The following is a 16,266-nucleotide window of genomic DNA, read 5'->3' on the forward strand; positions in this document are numbered from 1 at the left end:
TCCCAAGGCAATTTTGATCAGGGAGAAATCAAACCTTTGGCCCCGTTCACATCTAAAATCGCAAAACGGCGGCGATTAACGCGGAAAAAATTACTGGACACGCGGCGGTTTTGACGCGATCGCGATTAGTGTGCTATGCATGCTAATCGCGAAATGCAAAGCGTTTGCGGTTAACGCTAACCGCAAACGCGGCAGTGAAAACACACTGCCATTTGCTACAATGTGTAGCGGTTTTTACAAAACCGCTAGCGGTTTGCCTTGAGCGGGAATCGCGCGATTCCTGCTCAGGTGTGAATGGGCCCTTACTGTATACTAAGTTTTTTTTTTTTCTACATGCAGTAAGCGTATCACAGGTTGTGCTTCAGTTAAAGGACAACTGAGACAAAAGGGATAAGGAGACTGCCATATTTATTTCGCTGTAAGTACCGTATTTTTCGGACCATAAGACGCACCTAGGTTTAGAGGACAAAAACCAGGGGAAAAAAAAAACTATTAAACCTGGTGCATCCATGGTATAGGCGCATCTTGTAGATCTTCACCCCTCCCCAATTTATATGTCCCCCTTGTACCTCTTGTGTCCCTGCGTCCCCTTTGTACCTTTTAATGTCTCCCTTGTGACCTCTGTCCCCCTGTGTCCCTTTAAATGCCCCCATGTCCTCAAAAGTACCACCTGTGTTGTCTAAAGTGCCCCCTGTGTCAATTTAAGTTCCCCCCCCCCCCCGTGTGCTTTTAGATGCCCCCCTGTGTGCTCTGTTGTCCCCTGTATTTTTTAAAATGCACTGTGTGCTCTTAAGTGCCTCCTGTACTCCTCTGTCCCCCTGTGACACTTGTATTATTTGTCCCCGTTTTTCCAAGTCATCTGTGTGGGGTTTGCAGGATCATAATGCAGAGTCCGTGTCCCCGCGGCCGTCCCGACCCTCCATACAGGTGTATTACCGCCCCCTGTCCTCCTCTGCCCTGTCCCGGGCTCTCTAAGGGATACGAGTGTAGTGTGAAGGCTGCGGCTTACCGATTAATGCTAGCGCTGATCAGCGGTAATCTTTTGTGATAAAGCCGCTGGGTGGTCCGTGCACTCTGTCGAGTGCCGAAGCGTCTCTCTCTCTCTCATTACTTCTGCTTACATCACCAATGCGGAAGTAATGAGAGAGAGACGCTTCGGCACTCGGCAGCGTGCACGGACCACCCAGCGGCTTTATCATGGAAGATTACCGCTGATCAGCGCTAGCATTAATCGGTAAGCCGCAGCCTTCACACTACACTCGTATCCCTTAGAGAGCCCGGGACAGGGCAGAGGAGGACAGGGGGCGGTAACACACCTGTATGGAGGGTCGGGACGGCCGCGGGGACACATAGACTCAGCATTATGATCCTGCAATCCCCACACAGATGACTTGGACATACAGGGGGACTTGACAGCCGCGGGGACACGAGATTTTAAGGGGGTGAAAACTGGCGCTGAGTAGAAATTGCAGCATCTGGACCATAAGATGCAGGCCCCCCCCCCCCATGTTTGGGGAAGAAAAAGTGCGTATTATAGTCCGAAAAACACGGTAATACCTGTTGGCTGGCTATCCTGCTGATCATCTGCCTCGAATACTTTTAGCCATAGAGCTTGAGCAAGCACGCAGATCAGATGTTTGACTTAACGGTAAGTTTGACTGCATTTGCTGCATGCTGTTTCTGGTGTGATGTTCACTACTGCAGCCAAATAGATCAGCAGGGTTGACAAGGCGACTGGTATTGTTTGTTTAAATATGTATGGCTAGATGTTATTCACCCTGGGGAGTACTTGGCATACATGTTCTTTTATAAAGGGGTACCATGGCTTCATGCAGTTATACTGAGGAGAGGGGTCAAACTTGGGGGAATCGCATGCAGTTTTCCTGCATTAAAAATGTACTAGATGTGACTGACCATGTTAGTCAATGAGTGGCTCACATTAGTGCGGTTCCCACATGCAGGAAAAAAAAATGTACTGCATGCACTACTTTTTCACACACCACCTGCGATTCGCATTGCAGATAGAAAGCTGCTGTCAGTTGACTATCGCCAGGCGCTTGTGAAAAATACACAGAAAATAACCACAATAATCTGGAAAACGGTTGTAGGGAACACTGATCTATGATATGCCGCTATTGACCTGCGTGTGGCCACCCTGACTGAATTTTCTTTTAGAGCAAAGAACTGGCTTTCTGTCTGATTTTTGCAGAATCATCATGACACGTGTGCTGCTGCACTGCAAGAGGCTATTGTGTTGCTTTCAGAGCCCTTGTATGCAGAATTTTTTACTTGCTTCTCTGTAGTTTTCCTCTGCAGCCCCATTTATCCTACATTAAAATGTTTAGTGGAGTTGAAGCACATTAGATGGTGAACATGATGGAATAAACAAGTGATTGATTTACAGTTTCTCCTCAGATCTGCAGCTGAGTGCATTGTAGAAATGCCAGGCTTCATGAATTATGGATGAGACGGGAGTGTTCTGATAAGGAGTGGTTAATGGAAATACTGCAGTATCTATTCATAACGCTTCTCAGACATTTCTGCCTCATAAAACTATTGTTGATAAAGTTTGTCTGTTTAGTCTGTAGCAACTGTCCAGTTCAGTTTGCACTGTAAACCGAAGCCATGTAAATTCTGTAAATCAACATGGCAATAAATGGTCCTTCGAGATTGTTTTGTGTAAGGAGTACTTAGTGCTTTGGAAGACTCTGGGAAACATGGCTATGCCTGCCTTATATCTGGAGGGGGCAAAGTTTCTGTCATTAGTGAATTACAGGCGAGCAGATGAGTGATTAACCCTACCACCCTCTGATCCTGGCAGCAATAGTCTTACACTGCAGGCTTTTTTACATTGGAAGTCCTTAACGGATAAGCAAGGTGACAAAAGAAATGTAGTTTTACATACCCGGGGCTTCTTCCAGCCCCTAGAAGTCATTTGTGTCCCTCGCCACAGCTCCGGTGATCTCCTGGGTCCCGCTGACAGCCTCTAAGGATCGGCGACCCCCAATGGGTCAGGATTTGCCAGGATTTGAACCCTGGTCTAAGGCTCAAACCCTGTATTAAAGGCAGCATACGTAATAAGTACACTATTGTGCTGCCCCTATAATAATAATGTTTCTCCTGTTGGACTCAGAACGCCACTAAGGGCATGCTCAGTAGGCCACCCTGGAGTATTAGCGAGTCTTGTCCAAGAATCTTTACTGAAGCTGTAAATGGCGCCAGCCAGGATTAAAACTCTCTGGTCACCTGAGTCAAAGGTGGTGTCTTCAACCGTACACTATCCATCCACCTGTAATAAGGTGTTATTGATCCAATATGATGATGGATCACTAAAGGGACATCTGTACACACTCGCTTGATTTCCCTTAGCCAAAATGATAGTATTAGCTGACAAACTAGAAGTTGTATGCAGCTTAAAGAGAACCTGAACTGAAAATAAAAAGTCAAAATAACCATACACATGTCATACTTACCTCCTGTGTAGTCTACTGCTCAATCTCTTTCTCCTCTCCTGCACCACATTTGTCCACTGTGATCAATGGAATTATCCATCCTCCATTTTAAAAATGGCCATTACCCCCTAACAGCTTTCTGGTCAGCACACAGTTAAACTGTAATATCACTCACTTGAGCCATAGGGAAACATGGACATTACCTTGCATATTCAGTTGTAACTGACAGCTGCTGATGTATAACTGGCAGCAACTGGTATATTTCAGTTCTGACAAAATATTGTCAGAACTGGAAAGGATCACTGTAAGAAGAAAATGGTGATCTTCTGAGAGGAACTGACGGTGAGGTTAGTATGTAATATTCATTTGCATCTACATTATGTGTTTATTTTAAATAATTTTACTCGCATCACGTTCCCTTTAATGTTTAGAAAACGCACACTGTTCTGTAATTCCAATACGACGAACCTGATCTAGTTAGGTTCTCTGAGGGTCGAGATCAGTGGTTATCACGGAGTGTGATCCAGCACACCTACCACATGTATTTAACTACAAATTGTCCATCTCTTGGGAGATCAAGCCCAGTGTGTCTAAGGCTACATTCACTGTGGGACATTGCGGTGCAACATAATAGCTGCAATGTAATGCAAAATGTTGCACTGCGTTGCATTTCAAAAGCGGTGCAGCGTTTACAGTGTGGCTGTTGCGTTGGGGCCTCGTGGAGTGTGGTATCCCTACGCACTGCATGCAGTGCATTTACCATATAATGTCCGCATTAACAGTACCGTGAAGGATGTGTTTTGATGGTATGCTTCACTGTATGCAACGGAATGCATGGATAACTTGCGGTGCTGCTTTCCCAATCCATTACTTTTCGTTCCTGCTGTCACCAAGGAATGCAGTGGCCACTGTGAACTTAGCCTGATTTATAGATCTGGGGTAAAATATTCTAGCTCGATTTCTGCATCCCTAATGTCTGGAGGAGATGATTGCACCTGCAAAGTATGCACTCTTCACACTTGGCTCATTTCCCACAGGTCTAGAAAGAAGTTGACATTGGCCATGAGGTTATATGACATTGGCCATGAGGTTCAAAATGGTCTGTCTCCCTTCCTTTACACACTCCTTTCTGCCTTCTTCTCATATTTAGTTCTATTTTGCCTTGCAAAGATGTTTTATAAATTCCATTTACAACATTTAGTTTCCTAAGAAGTGCCTTCTTGATTAATTCTATGGAAACCTTTGGTGGTGGTTGTGATTTATTACATGTAGTTGCCAACCACATGATTTATGACATCATGGCATGCCAGTTTTAAAGGTCAGTTTGACCCAGCACAGCAATGTTACATTTTACAGTGTGCTGTGGAACAATGGTATTTTACAGATTGAGTCCAGGGACAATTTGTATGTAGATTTGGTAAAGCTTTAATTCAAAGGTAATCTGAAGCAAAAAATTGCTTTCATATGTCATATATGCCTATATAGTGGAATGGCTCGGGATATCCTAGAGCCTTCCTAGGCCTTGCTTTGTCCTCTCGTTCCTCCCCCTTCTCCATGAATGCTAATTCGCATTGCTTGCTTGGTTGAATAGCTTCCTCGCGCAGCCTTTGGAGCTAATTGCGAGCCCAAGTAGTTCTGAAGACTAGTGCTTCCATACTGCGCATGTGTGAGCCCGGACTTCTGTATGTACAGTACGGTTGCGCTTGTCTTCAGTACTACTTGAGGACATGAGTAGTTCCGAAAAGCTGCATGAAGAGTACCTGGGGACAGTGCAGGAGCAACATGACAGACCCAGAGCCATCCATCTACATACTTATGTATTATAACTTAAAGTTTACAGAGTAGTATTTTATTACTTTTTAAAAAAACAGACCTCCCAATAAGGGAGGTTCATAAGTGTGTGCCACTTAGGGTGGGAGGGAGCACCATTACTTACTTTTGTTGTGCTGCTCCTCTGGTCCCCGGCCTGTTCAGGATCCTCCATCTCCTTGAACTACTGCATTTTCTGTAGGCATTTGTAAATTCGGAGGGGGAGGGGAGTCAAGCTTACTGCAGTGTGTGCTGGGAGATTTCAACTGGAGCACTGTACTCTCATCTCCCAGACTACAATTTGTGGTGTGCATGTAACCCCTGCTGGGAATCGCAAATGCTCACAGAAGGTGAGGTGCAGCACCCTCGTAGGTAATTAATGGTGCCGCCCCCCCCCCCCCCCCCTGCATCCTCCTCAGCACACAACTTATTGGGAGGTTTTTAATTTAAAAAAAAAAGTAATAACAAGCTGCTCAGTACCCTTTTAAGTAATGTTTTTTTTTACTTAAGATTTGCTTTAAATTATGTATACCGGTAAATGGTTTTGTAAAAAAAACAAAAAACTTCTTTAGCAAAATGCACAAAGGATAATGCCTTTTACAACAATTAATTTTGCTCAGCTCACACACAGTCTGCCGGAAACACTACCTTTTTAGTCACATGGACTTGAAGGGGGCGGAGTGATTTCTCTTTTTTTTTCTAAAGCTATACCTGCTATACCTCCCTGCAGTCTCACATCCCATCAAGAGGCATGCTGCAGACTGACTGGAGGTGGAGTTGAGCAGACAATTAAGGCAGTAGGAGGTTGCAGAGGATTTATAAACTGGTATAGCACACAATTTCATTTTGTTTTACGAAAGCTGCAGTAAAATGCATAACTGTTTGTTTTAAAATGTTTTATTAAATTTAAAGACATTTAAAAAAAATCTACCTGAAGATGGGTCTTTAAAGCACATCTGAGGTGACGGAAATATGGAGGCTAACATTTATTTCCTTTAAAGGATGCCAGGTATAAGCAAATACTCACCTTGCCTCCCATTCCCCTTTGTCACTCGCCATACTCCTACACTTAGTCCCGTTATCCTCGGCGACTCCAAACCCGGACAAACTGTGACGCGTATGTGCATTCTACTCCCCTTTGGCCATGCAAAGTGATGTCACAGGACAGGAGCGCGCGCTTGATCCCCCTTGTCTCCACTCAGCATCTGATGCTCACTGGAGTGGCCCGCCAGGACACAGGAGCAGGGAAAGTGAGCGCGCTCCTGTCCTGTGACATCACTGCGCGCCCACAGGGGTGCAGCACGGACATATTGCGCATGTGTAGCACGTTAAGTCCTGGTGTGGAGTCACCAAGGATAACAGGAAATGTGGTGGTGATTGACATGATGGCTTTGTAAATAGTCTGAAATGTGCAGCTTTCATAATAGTTTACTCATTGTGAACGTACATGTGCCAGTTTGCAGGATGTACTAATCAACCTTAAACTGGAAAGCTGAATGTTTGGTCATTGAATTTTCCTCTTCTGCTTGCTGTTACAGTATTTCCTGTACTGACACCATGAAAATAACCATTGTTCTGCTAATATAAGCAACTCCCTATTAATTACCTATATGTGTTTCTTGCAGTTACAGAATGAAGAGGAGCCTGTAGAAAATCCCCAGGGGGGGTCAGATGCTCCTCCTCCTTACAGCAGCATTGCTGGTGACAATGCAGGTCAGTTGGCTTTTCTCTTCATTTTTATAGTTTGTCAGATTAAGATAATTTAAATAGACAGCAAAGGATGACACAACTAGGAACAGTTCAGTGATCTTTGGAACTTTGCATCTGCTTTGGTGAGTATGCACATCTTTTACTTATGTCTATGGCAAGGGAAAGGAGAACAATGACCGCACCTGGCTAGTGATATCTTCATAGGATCCTAATGCTGGGAATACACCACAAGGTTTGTTTTGGCAGATAGATGGCTCAATAGATCATCTCCGACAGGTCCGATCTGATTTCAATTGATTTTCTGATTGAGTTTCTCATAGACATCAATGAAAAACAATTTGAAAATCGATCGGCCAGTAAATATGGTGAAAAGACTCGTGTTTTTCCAGCATAAAGCCTCGTACAAATGTGCAAGGGCTGTCAACCTGCAGCAATTTGCACTCAATCCCTCAGGTGGCCATTCAGGGCCAAGGCTGAAACTGATTAGTACTTCATATTTCTTTGTTGTTCATCCATATGCTAAACTAACTGGGCATACCGTATCCTAGATGTGAACAATGATCAATAACCACCTCAGATTAATCATTTACCACATTGCCCCATTCAGTATTGGGTCAGATTTCTAAGGCTGCATACACATTAATGCATGTCGCCCATCGGGGATCAGGACCTGAGCCCCTTGCGACATCATTGGGCTGGGCCGCATACACGCTGTGTTGCGTGATGAGGGAGGGACAGCAAGCAGTCCGTGAGCAGGGAGGAGGAGCAGTGCGAAGAGGGGGATCGGCATTGGTGGGGTTGAGTAGGACCACCCAGCGGATTTGTTGGGTGATCGCCGACTGCTGTACACACACCTGATTGTCGGCGAAGGCAGTCATTAATGGCCGACTTGGGTCAGGCGTATGTATGAGGCTTAATGCTTGGTACACACAATTTCATTTTCGTCAGACGGGTGTAATAATTTATTTCCAACAGGCCCAATCAGATTTCCAATCTTTTTTTCTGATCCATTCCAATCACTTCTATACAAAATCGATCAGAAAAATTATCGGAAATCAGATCAGGCCTGTCGGAAATAATCTATTTAACCTGTCTATCTGGGAAATTGCATGGTGTGTATCAGGCATTATAGAATTCTGTAAGCTTTCTACTCCTCAGTGCAGTACAAAGCTGTGGACCCCACATCTCATGCTGCTCCTGCTCCTTGAACTAGTCTACAGAACTGGCTTCATCTACATATTGGTTGCATATGAAATATCTACTTTGGTTAGATTCAAAACCAGTTATGTCACATGCATCAAGTGCACTTCTGTTTTTATATGTGTGAAAGGATCAAATAGTATTTAAAGTAAACCCGAGCTGGACGTATCTATTAAACAACCGCCGTGAGATTTGGGTGCAGGGTAAAGCCGATAAACGGCTAACCCTGCTCCTGCACAAGTTTAGGCAGTGTTTAATACTATTCCTCCTGCAGGCCGCCATGGATAGTGGGGAATTATGTAATTCGGCTTCCAGCTATTGCTGATGGCCAAATAAGTGTTTCTTTCATAATTTGTGTTCTGTCTTGTGACGGCGCCCAAATTACTCACTGAGCGCCGCTATAGCTGTAATTACTATTCTGGCCTATGCTGGTGCCAGCTGCGCCCAAATCTCCGCTGTTTTTACTAGCTTGCGAGTTGGGGCTCACATCAAATAGGAAATACCTGAAGTGGGAGGTCTCTGGATCCCTATATAGGCTTCCTGGGTCCTCATCGCTCCTGCTGCTGTTTGTCAAGACCCTCATTAACATCGGGGCCACGCTCTTCTAGCGCACCGACGAGCACTTGTTGGTAATATTTGGGGAGGGGGATCCATGCTCAGCTGCAGGGATCCAGAAGTCGCGTCGGAAGCCTCTGTAGAATCCAGAGGCTTCCCTCTTCTTGGGTATGTATGTATTTTCGTACCCCAGGTTCGCCTCAGGTACACTATAAATGGTCAGTGGCCCATTAATTGACAGTAAGTTACCAAACTGATTAGCTCTGGCAAGGCTCTAGTTCCATTGATTTAAATCCTGATTTTGGTTGATCCTCAATTTGGATATTGCTTGAATTTTGGGCTCACTATTGTGCTATTTTCCTATTTTGGTTGTAGTTGCTCTCCCTGTTTTGGTCTGATGGTCTGGCTTGCACCTAATTCATGTCCTTGCAGCTAGAATGAATTTTGAGATAGTCTGCCTGCTGCCTCGCCCCCTCCTACTACCATCTTTCTTGCGCATGCTGAGTAAGTGAAAAAGGGTTAAGGTGCCCATAGATCTAGCTTTGTATCGGCAGATTCGACCAAGAGACAAATCTCTATCTTTTCGAATCTGATAAGAGAGTGATCTGTCAGCTGCCCATACACCACAGATCGATTCCCAATCAATTTCAGCATGAAATAGATCCAGAATCGGCCCTGTGTGCCTTGCCAATGTGCCCCCTAATGTAATTTACCCCCGGTGCCAAAATTTATATATTACCTCTCCGCGGCCTCCGCTTGTCCCCCGCAGGCTTCCGGGATTCCTCTTCCACATACACATGAACCCCAAGTGGTTTCTTAGTAAGGGCGCGCGTGTGTAAAGTCAGGAAACCATGTGGGTTTTGCATGTATGCATAAGAGGAATCCCGGAAGCCTGCGCAGGAAAAGCAGAGGCTGCAGTCAGGTAATGTATCCTTCACACCGGGGACATTACATTACACAGTGACAAGGTGGCAGATGGTTTTGTTTATCATTGGGAAATTGTACGCCGTTCCCTCCGCGCACCCGACCAACAAACTTCGGCTCCACATCTTACAGCATGCGCAATCGACTATGCAACCAATTTCCATCCCGAAATTGGTCTCTTTGTCGGTCGGGCATGCACTTGGCAGCACCGATTTTCATTCAATTTGTTTATAATAATCAAACTGGATAGTCGATCGGCCGCCAAGTTGCCTGATGTATGGCCACCTTAAAGAGAACCCGAGGTGTGTTTAAAGAATGTTATCTGCATACAGAGGCTGGATCTGCCTATACAGCCCATCCTCTGTTGCTATCCCAAACCCCCCTAAGGTCCCCCTTCACTCTGCAATCCCCCATAAATCACAGCCGTGCTGTGAGGCTGTGTTTACATCTGTAGTGTCAGTCTCGGCTGCTCCGCCGCCTCCTGCATAGCTCCGGTCCCTGCCCCCATCCCTTCCCTCCAATCAGCAGGGAGGGAAGGGATGCAGGCGGGGACCGGAGTTCTGAAGGAGGCGGGGAGAGCAGCAGACTGACACTATAGAGATAAACACAGTCAGCTCTGACAAGCTGTTTGTCAGCAGCGTGGCTGTGATTTATGAGGGATTGCAGAGTGCAGGGGGACCTTAGGGGGGTTTGGGATAGCAACAGAGGCTGGGCTGTATAGGCAGATCCAGCCTCTGTATGCAGATAACATTCTTCAAACCCACCTCGGGTACTCTTTAAGTGATGTATAAGGCCGTGTCTGCAAGGTGGTGGTGTGACCGGAAGAAAGTGTTTGTTTTGTAGCTCTGCTGATTAAGCTAAAGGACTCTATTCCAATTCCCCTACCATAATAAGCCTTTAGCCCAATTTGACACTTACACCTGACTTTTCCCGGACTCTTATCTTCCACGCTTCTTCTGTTTAAAGCTTAGCCATAGATGTCAAAATTGACCCAACATGGGAAGTTCTTGATCCCTTCTCTGTCAAAAATTCATCAGCTAGGCATCAGTTCTCAATCACATTGCCAACTCGTCTCTATTGCATTTCAGGAGAAATCTATGAAGTGCCAATAGAATTGCTAGCACTGTACCACTCATTGGAGTGTAGCACAATAAGACTTGATCCCCAGGCTCCCCTCCCTCTACAGGAGATCAATTTAAGATCACTTAATCAACCAAGATTGCAAAATGCTTATTCAAATTGTTTGGCTGGCAGAAAAAAGGACTATATTGGTAGAATTTCCACACCTAGCTGCCTCCTCTATGTAGTGCCAGCGGATTTGCACATTGTGTACCTGCTAGGCTCAGGTGCCTTTCTCCGAGCTTTGCTCTCTTGGCTCCTTACGATGGCTGACGCCTCGCAGAAATTGTAAATTCGCTTATTTGGCCCGACGAAGGGCATATTTAGCCCGAAACGGACTAGTGTCGTTGCCAATTCAACCATTATGCAAATTCTACTAATATGGTCCTTTTTTCTGCCAGCCATTCAATTTGAATAAGCCTTTATTGAGTTTTTTTATTCAAGTTACACAGATTTTTTTTCATGTCAAGTTGTGTGTTTTGTATCAATAAAGTTTTTGTATTATCTTTGAGACACACTGCATTGTTGTGCAAATGCTTTTGATATATTACATAAAGTCCAGTACTTATTGCAACATAGATTTTATGGCTATAGTGGCACACCCACTACGTGGACTGTACTTTTTTGCCTTTAAGTTTTAAAGGACAGTACCCACAATATATATTAAGAGATCAACCAAGAGACAGATCTGTCTCTGAATGAATTTGATCGGAGAGAGATCTGTTGGCTGCCCATACACCGCAGTCTGCCCATACACCACCGATCGATTTTAGCATGCAATCTTTCAGAAATTGGCCTCACGCCGCTGCTGATTCTGTCTGCCTAATGTCAGGACACAAAATCGCTAGATAAATGACCACCTTGAGAGTTGATTGGGTAATAGATTTCCACTAGATTAGTCACCCTCACATAGATGGATGGATATGAAATTGTGAGATACCAGTAAACTACTACCTCTGTATAAATTATTTGATATACCTTATCTGGAGTATGGAATACGGTTTTTGGGCAGCACACTCCAGTGCTGCCTTGGTCAGCCACATGCTATTCTACATACCTCTGGCTCCCAGTACATGCCATGTGATTGGGCGCTGGAGGTTTGCAAGCATAGAGCATGCAGCTACCAGTTAGAACAGAAGAGGTCCAAAGCCCTGCTGGAGCAGTTAAATGTTATACTGTTCTGCTTCGCTACTGTACAATGTCGGGACAGGGTGCCTGGGGGAAATGTGTGTAGGTGTGTGTTTTACCAGCCACATGGGGGAGTTTGGCTCAAAGGAGGAGGCCCCATGCCAGTTTTGTTTTCCTGTGGGCAGTTGCTACATCCTGGTTCAGACTGATAATGTTTTAACCAGAGTTACAGATTGCCCAGCCAGCTCATGGTGAACCAGAACACCTAGGAGTATGTAAGGGGCTAAAAATGACCAAGCTGACACATCATTGCATTCCAGCGGTTCTGGGGGGTACATTTGGCTTACAGGGACAATTTGCATATTCAGCAGTGATGCATTGTGGTAGTCCTCATATTCACACTCCAACTTAAATAATTGCAAATACTTTGTTTTAAGAAGGCACATTTCTGTTTTGCAATGTTTCAACCAGAAACCCTGTCATTGGTATGCTCTTTGGAAAGTGAAGGCAGTGTACGATCAACCTAAATTAATGTCTAGCGCTGCGTAATATGTTGGCGCTTTATAAATACAATAAATAATAATAATCTTTTAAAGCGGACCTGAACTCAGAACTTCCTCTCTGCTCTAAAAGATACGCATCAGCATAATAACCTTTAAAGAAAAACATTTCTTTGTTACAGCTGATACAAATCCTAAAATAAATCTGCACTTTGTCTACTTCCTGCTTTCATAGAAGCAGACATACAATACTGCACATCTGAAGGTTTAGAGAGCCACATAAAATGGCAAGGAGGGCCAGAATAGGCCCGCGGCCTTGAGTTTGACACGTGATGGAGATAAAGCCGTAGGAGGATGCAATCAAATTTGTGGTGGTTTCTAGCGATGTTGCTTCCTTTGGCAAACCACAAACATGAGGAGGGGAAAGAAAATATACTGCTGGCAGGACGAATGGAGAAGTAGCATTTCGATAAAGCGGTAGAGGACTCCTTGATTTATAGTAGAATCGTTTTTGATGTTTTCTTAAAGGACTTACGAGGCCAAAACGGCTAAAAAAAGCCAAGTACCTGCAAGATGTTTAAATGCATGGAGGACGCCGTCCGCGCCCTCCGTGCAGTTCCGCCGGGTCCCCTTCCTGAGATCACCCCCCCGTGCCGATCGCGACCCCACAGGCAGGGTCGGGCTCTCGTGCCGCTCCCAATATGGCCGCTTCCTCTGGCCGCAGCTGCGCAGTCCGCCTGGCCGCGAGTGCGGCTGCGCAGCTCTAGGGCCAACCCCTCCGATCCACGCTACAGTGCGTGGTTCGGGGGGTTGGCCCTAGAGCTGCGCAGCCGCACTCGCGGCCAGGCGGACTGCCCAGCCGCGGCCAGGAAATTATATTCCTTTTTCCACTTGTTTTACGTGAAATGGTTTTCTTATTGGTGTTTTGTCTTTTGTTATCACTTTGCAGCATTTTTTGACTACAAAGATGAGCCAGGTTTCCCGAAACCACCTTCTTACAATGTAGCAACTTCACTCCCTAGTTACGATGAAGCAGAGAGGACCAAGGTAGAAGCCACAATACCTTTAGTTCCTGGAAGGGTAAGTGCTCTCTGCCTTTACCTAGACTCCTTTTGTTGCAGTTTTACTAAAGCGGGGGAGTGGATAATTTCTGCATTTGGGGACCAAGAAGGTAAATGGATGGGGGCTAGGAGGGGGCAATGGCTGTAATACCTTATTCAGTGCAGCCATTAGAGGGTACTTGAAGCGAGGTCAAAAAGTTACATACATACTTCTGTAAAGGCATGCCTCTGGATAGTCCAAAGTCTTCCCCGATTTTCTTACACTTCTCCCTTTCTGTGCTACATGAGTGCAGTCTCAAAGTACGGGCTGCCCCTGCACAGAAGCACAGATTTTTGCACTTTGCATGGGTGGCTCCGTGCTACTGCACAGACACCAACTTTAGCAGTGCTTGCACAGTGCTGCCACGCTTGTACAGTGAGGGGATGGGCAACCCTGAAGAAGATGAGTGTACTAGCGGAAAGCAGAGGGCTCGATGAGAGTTTGGGAAGCCTCTTGGGTGGGGGCAGAAGGACGACAGAGCGGTACGGGAGTGATGTCACGCGAGAGTCGAGTAAGTGGGGGAGAACAATGCTTTTGGCCATTTCTCAGGCAAAGTGATTTACTATTATCTCTGGGCAAGCAGCCAAGAGGTGTTGGGGCCTGCTGTACACATGCTGGATTCTTGGCAGAATTTTATTCTGCGGCTGAGTTTTATCTAGCGTGTGAACAGGGAACCTGAGATGGTGCCCCCGCCATAAAATATACATACCGGGGGCTTCCTACAGCCCCTTCCAGCCTGATCGCTCCCACAGCGTCCTCATCTCGCTCTACGTTTCTCTGCAATTGGCCTGGAAAGTCCTCCTGCCCAGGGCCAACTGCACATGCGTGGCCTGGACGTGTTCACGTCGCCTTGAGCATTCTGCTCCTGGCATTGGGATCAAGACAGGGGAGCGTGTCTGGCCAGACTGCGCCTGCACCAACTGGCCATGACCGTAGGGTTTTTCTGGGCCACTTTTGGGCGAACAGAGAGTGGTACACTTTAAGCATAACAGACAACCAAAGCTTGACTAACCATGGGAATTTTCCTATTGCTGTGCAATTGCAGAGTACATAGAGGAAACCAGCATATTTCGGCCAGTGTCCGTTATCAATTGCACTGTGGTTGAACAAGCTCTGGTTGTCTGTTATGCTGGGAATACACGGCTCGATTTTGAGCCATTAAGATGGCTCGATAGAGAATTTTTGACTTGTCCGATCTCCCACCCGATAGTTTCACCACTCGATTCCAGATTGAAGTGAATGGAAAAAGATAAGAAAAACAAGCGGAAGGTAAGAGAATTGACTGCGTAATCAAGCTGCGAAATGATCGAGCGGGAGAATCGAGCGGCAAAATCAAGCCGTGTATGCCCAGCATTATACATGATTCAGATGGATTGAGGGCTGAAGGATAACCCAGCCCAACCAGAAGTTTGTTGTATTTAAGAATTATCCTATGGGGATAGGCGTGTCTATGCAAATCTCAAAATCTTGTAATACATCATGGGTTGCATAGGAAAGTTGAACTGTTCTGAGAGTAAAGGCGAAAGATTTATACGATCTGAAGAGAAACCAGAGTATGATCTGTTCTGAGAGAAAGGAAGGTAATGTGTCATCTATATACAGAAAAGTTCAGGTAGTATATTTGTTGACAATGACCTCTTTTGAAGAACCATTTTTGGGTTTATTTTAAATAAGTGATTGGCAACTAATGGCTAACTAGCCCCTGCAGTTTATCACAAATCATGCAATGTAGGACTATCACTGCACAGCTGCTAGTGTGTAAGGGCCTGTACACACTTTGAACTTGAGCTAAATTAAACCATTGTTCTTCTGTAGATTAGAATACATTTCTTGGCAGATAGCCGATTGGTATAAGATGACCATTATTGAACTTGTCTATTTAGTTCAACATAGAAATAAATTTTGAACTAGGACAGGTGTCATTCAGTTTCCAATAAAAATGGCATTTTAAGAGCAAACCGTTGGTGAATGTCTGTGACAGTTTATCCTTTCTGGCTGTTATCTGCTCTCACTCAGCACAGAGAGAGACTGGATGACTTGGATGACTTCTTCCCAGTCTCATTGGAGGTATGGCACATGCTTCTGCCTTATCTAGAAACTGCTGTCTGTACTGTATGACCACTAGTTGCAGTCTGTATTCCTCTATGTGCTTTCATATATTTTAGAGTTTATATAGACTGAGGCAATGCTGGTAGCATTGAGTTAAGCCTGGCTAGCACATGTTATCTTTCGACAAAATATATAATCTAAAATAGGTTTATATCTGTGAATGTTTGATTTTTGCATTTTGTGTATGTACCAGTAGCATTTATTTTTCCCTTTCTACAAGATCTGATACTGATGCAGATGCCATTACCTGTAAGGCAATATCTCTGGGGGCAATCTTTCTTATCACTGTGGTCAAAACAGTTGGTGTATCTTGTCACCAACACACAGGCAGACTCTTACCCTAATGGAAGTAGCCTTAACTACAGAGTTGTAAGCGTGTTAGTCCCAATTTCTTAGGAACACTTTTGATTAAGGGCCCGTTTCCACTAGAGCGAATCCGCATGCGTTGTCTGCATGCGGATTCGCATAACTAATACAAGTGGATGAGACTGTTTCCACTTGTCAGTTTTTTGGTGCGTTTTTCTGTGCAGGATTTTTCTGCACGGTAGGGCCTGCAGAATTCGCCTGCATGTGGAATGCAGGCGATTCGCAGGCAATGTATTTAATAGGGGAAAACGTACATTGAGCCAGGCAGTGACATGGTTAAAATCGCTGATAGC

At 45.1% G+C, this 16,266-nt stretch overlaps 1 protein-coding gene across 2 annotated transcripts in view; it reads left to right on the top strand.

The window, feature by feature from the left end:
* NDFIP1 (Nedd4 family interacting protein 1) overlaps positions 1-16,266 on the top strand; it is a 68,751-nt gene that overhangs the window by 33,448 nt on the left and 19,037 nt on the right. The window contains exons 2-4 of one of the 2 annotated variants that reach the window (XM_068277488.1): positions 6,887-6,974; positions 13,347-13,477; positions 15,515-15,565. In XM_068277488.1, coding sequence (XP_068133589.1) covers positions 6,887-6,974; positions 13,347-13,477; positions 15,515-15,565 — 270 coding nt within the window. The remainder of the gene's footprint in view (positions 1-6,886; positions 6,975-13,346; positions 13,478-15,514; positions 15,566-16,266) is intronic. The other variant, XM_068277489.1, reaches the window with a different exon arrangement.

Source organism: Hyperolius riggenbachi, chromosome 3 (assembly GCF_040937935.1).
Source record: "Hyperolius riggenbachi isolate aHypRig1 chromosome 3, aHypRig1.pri, whole genome shotgun sequence".
In the NCBI taxonomy this organism is placed as follows: Eukaryota; Metazoa; Chordata; class Amphibia; order Anura; family Hyperoliidae; genus Hyperolius; species Hyperolius riggenbachi.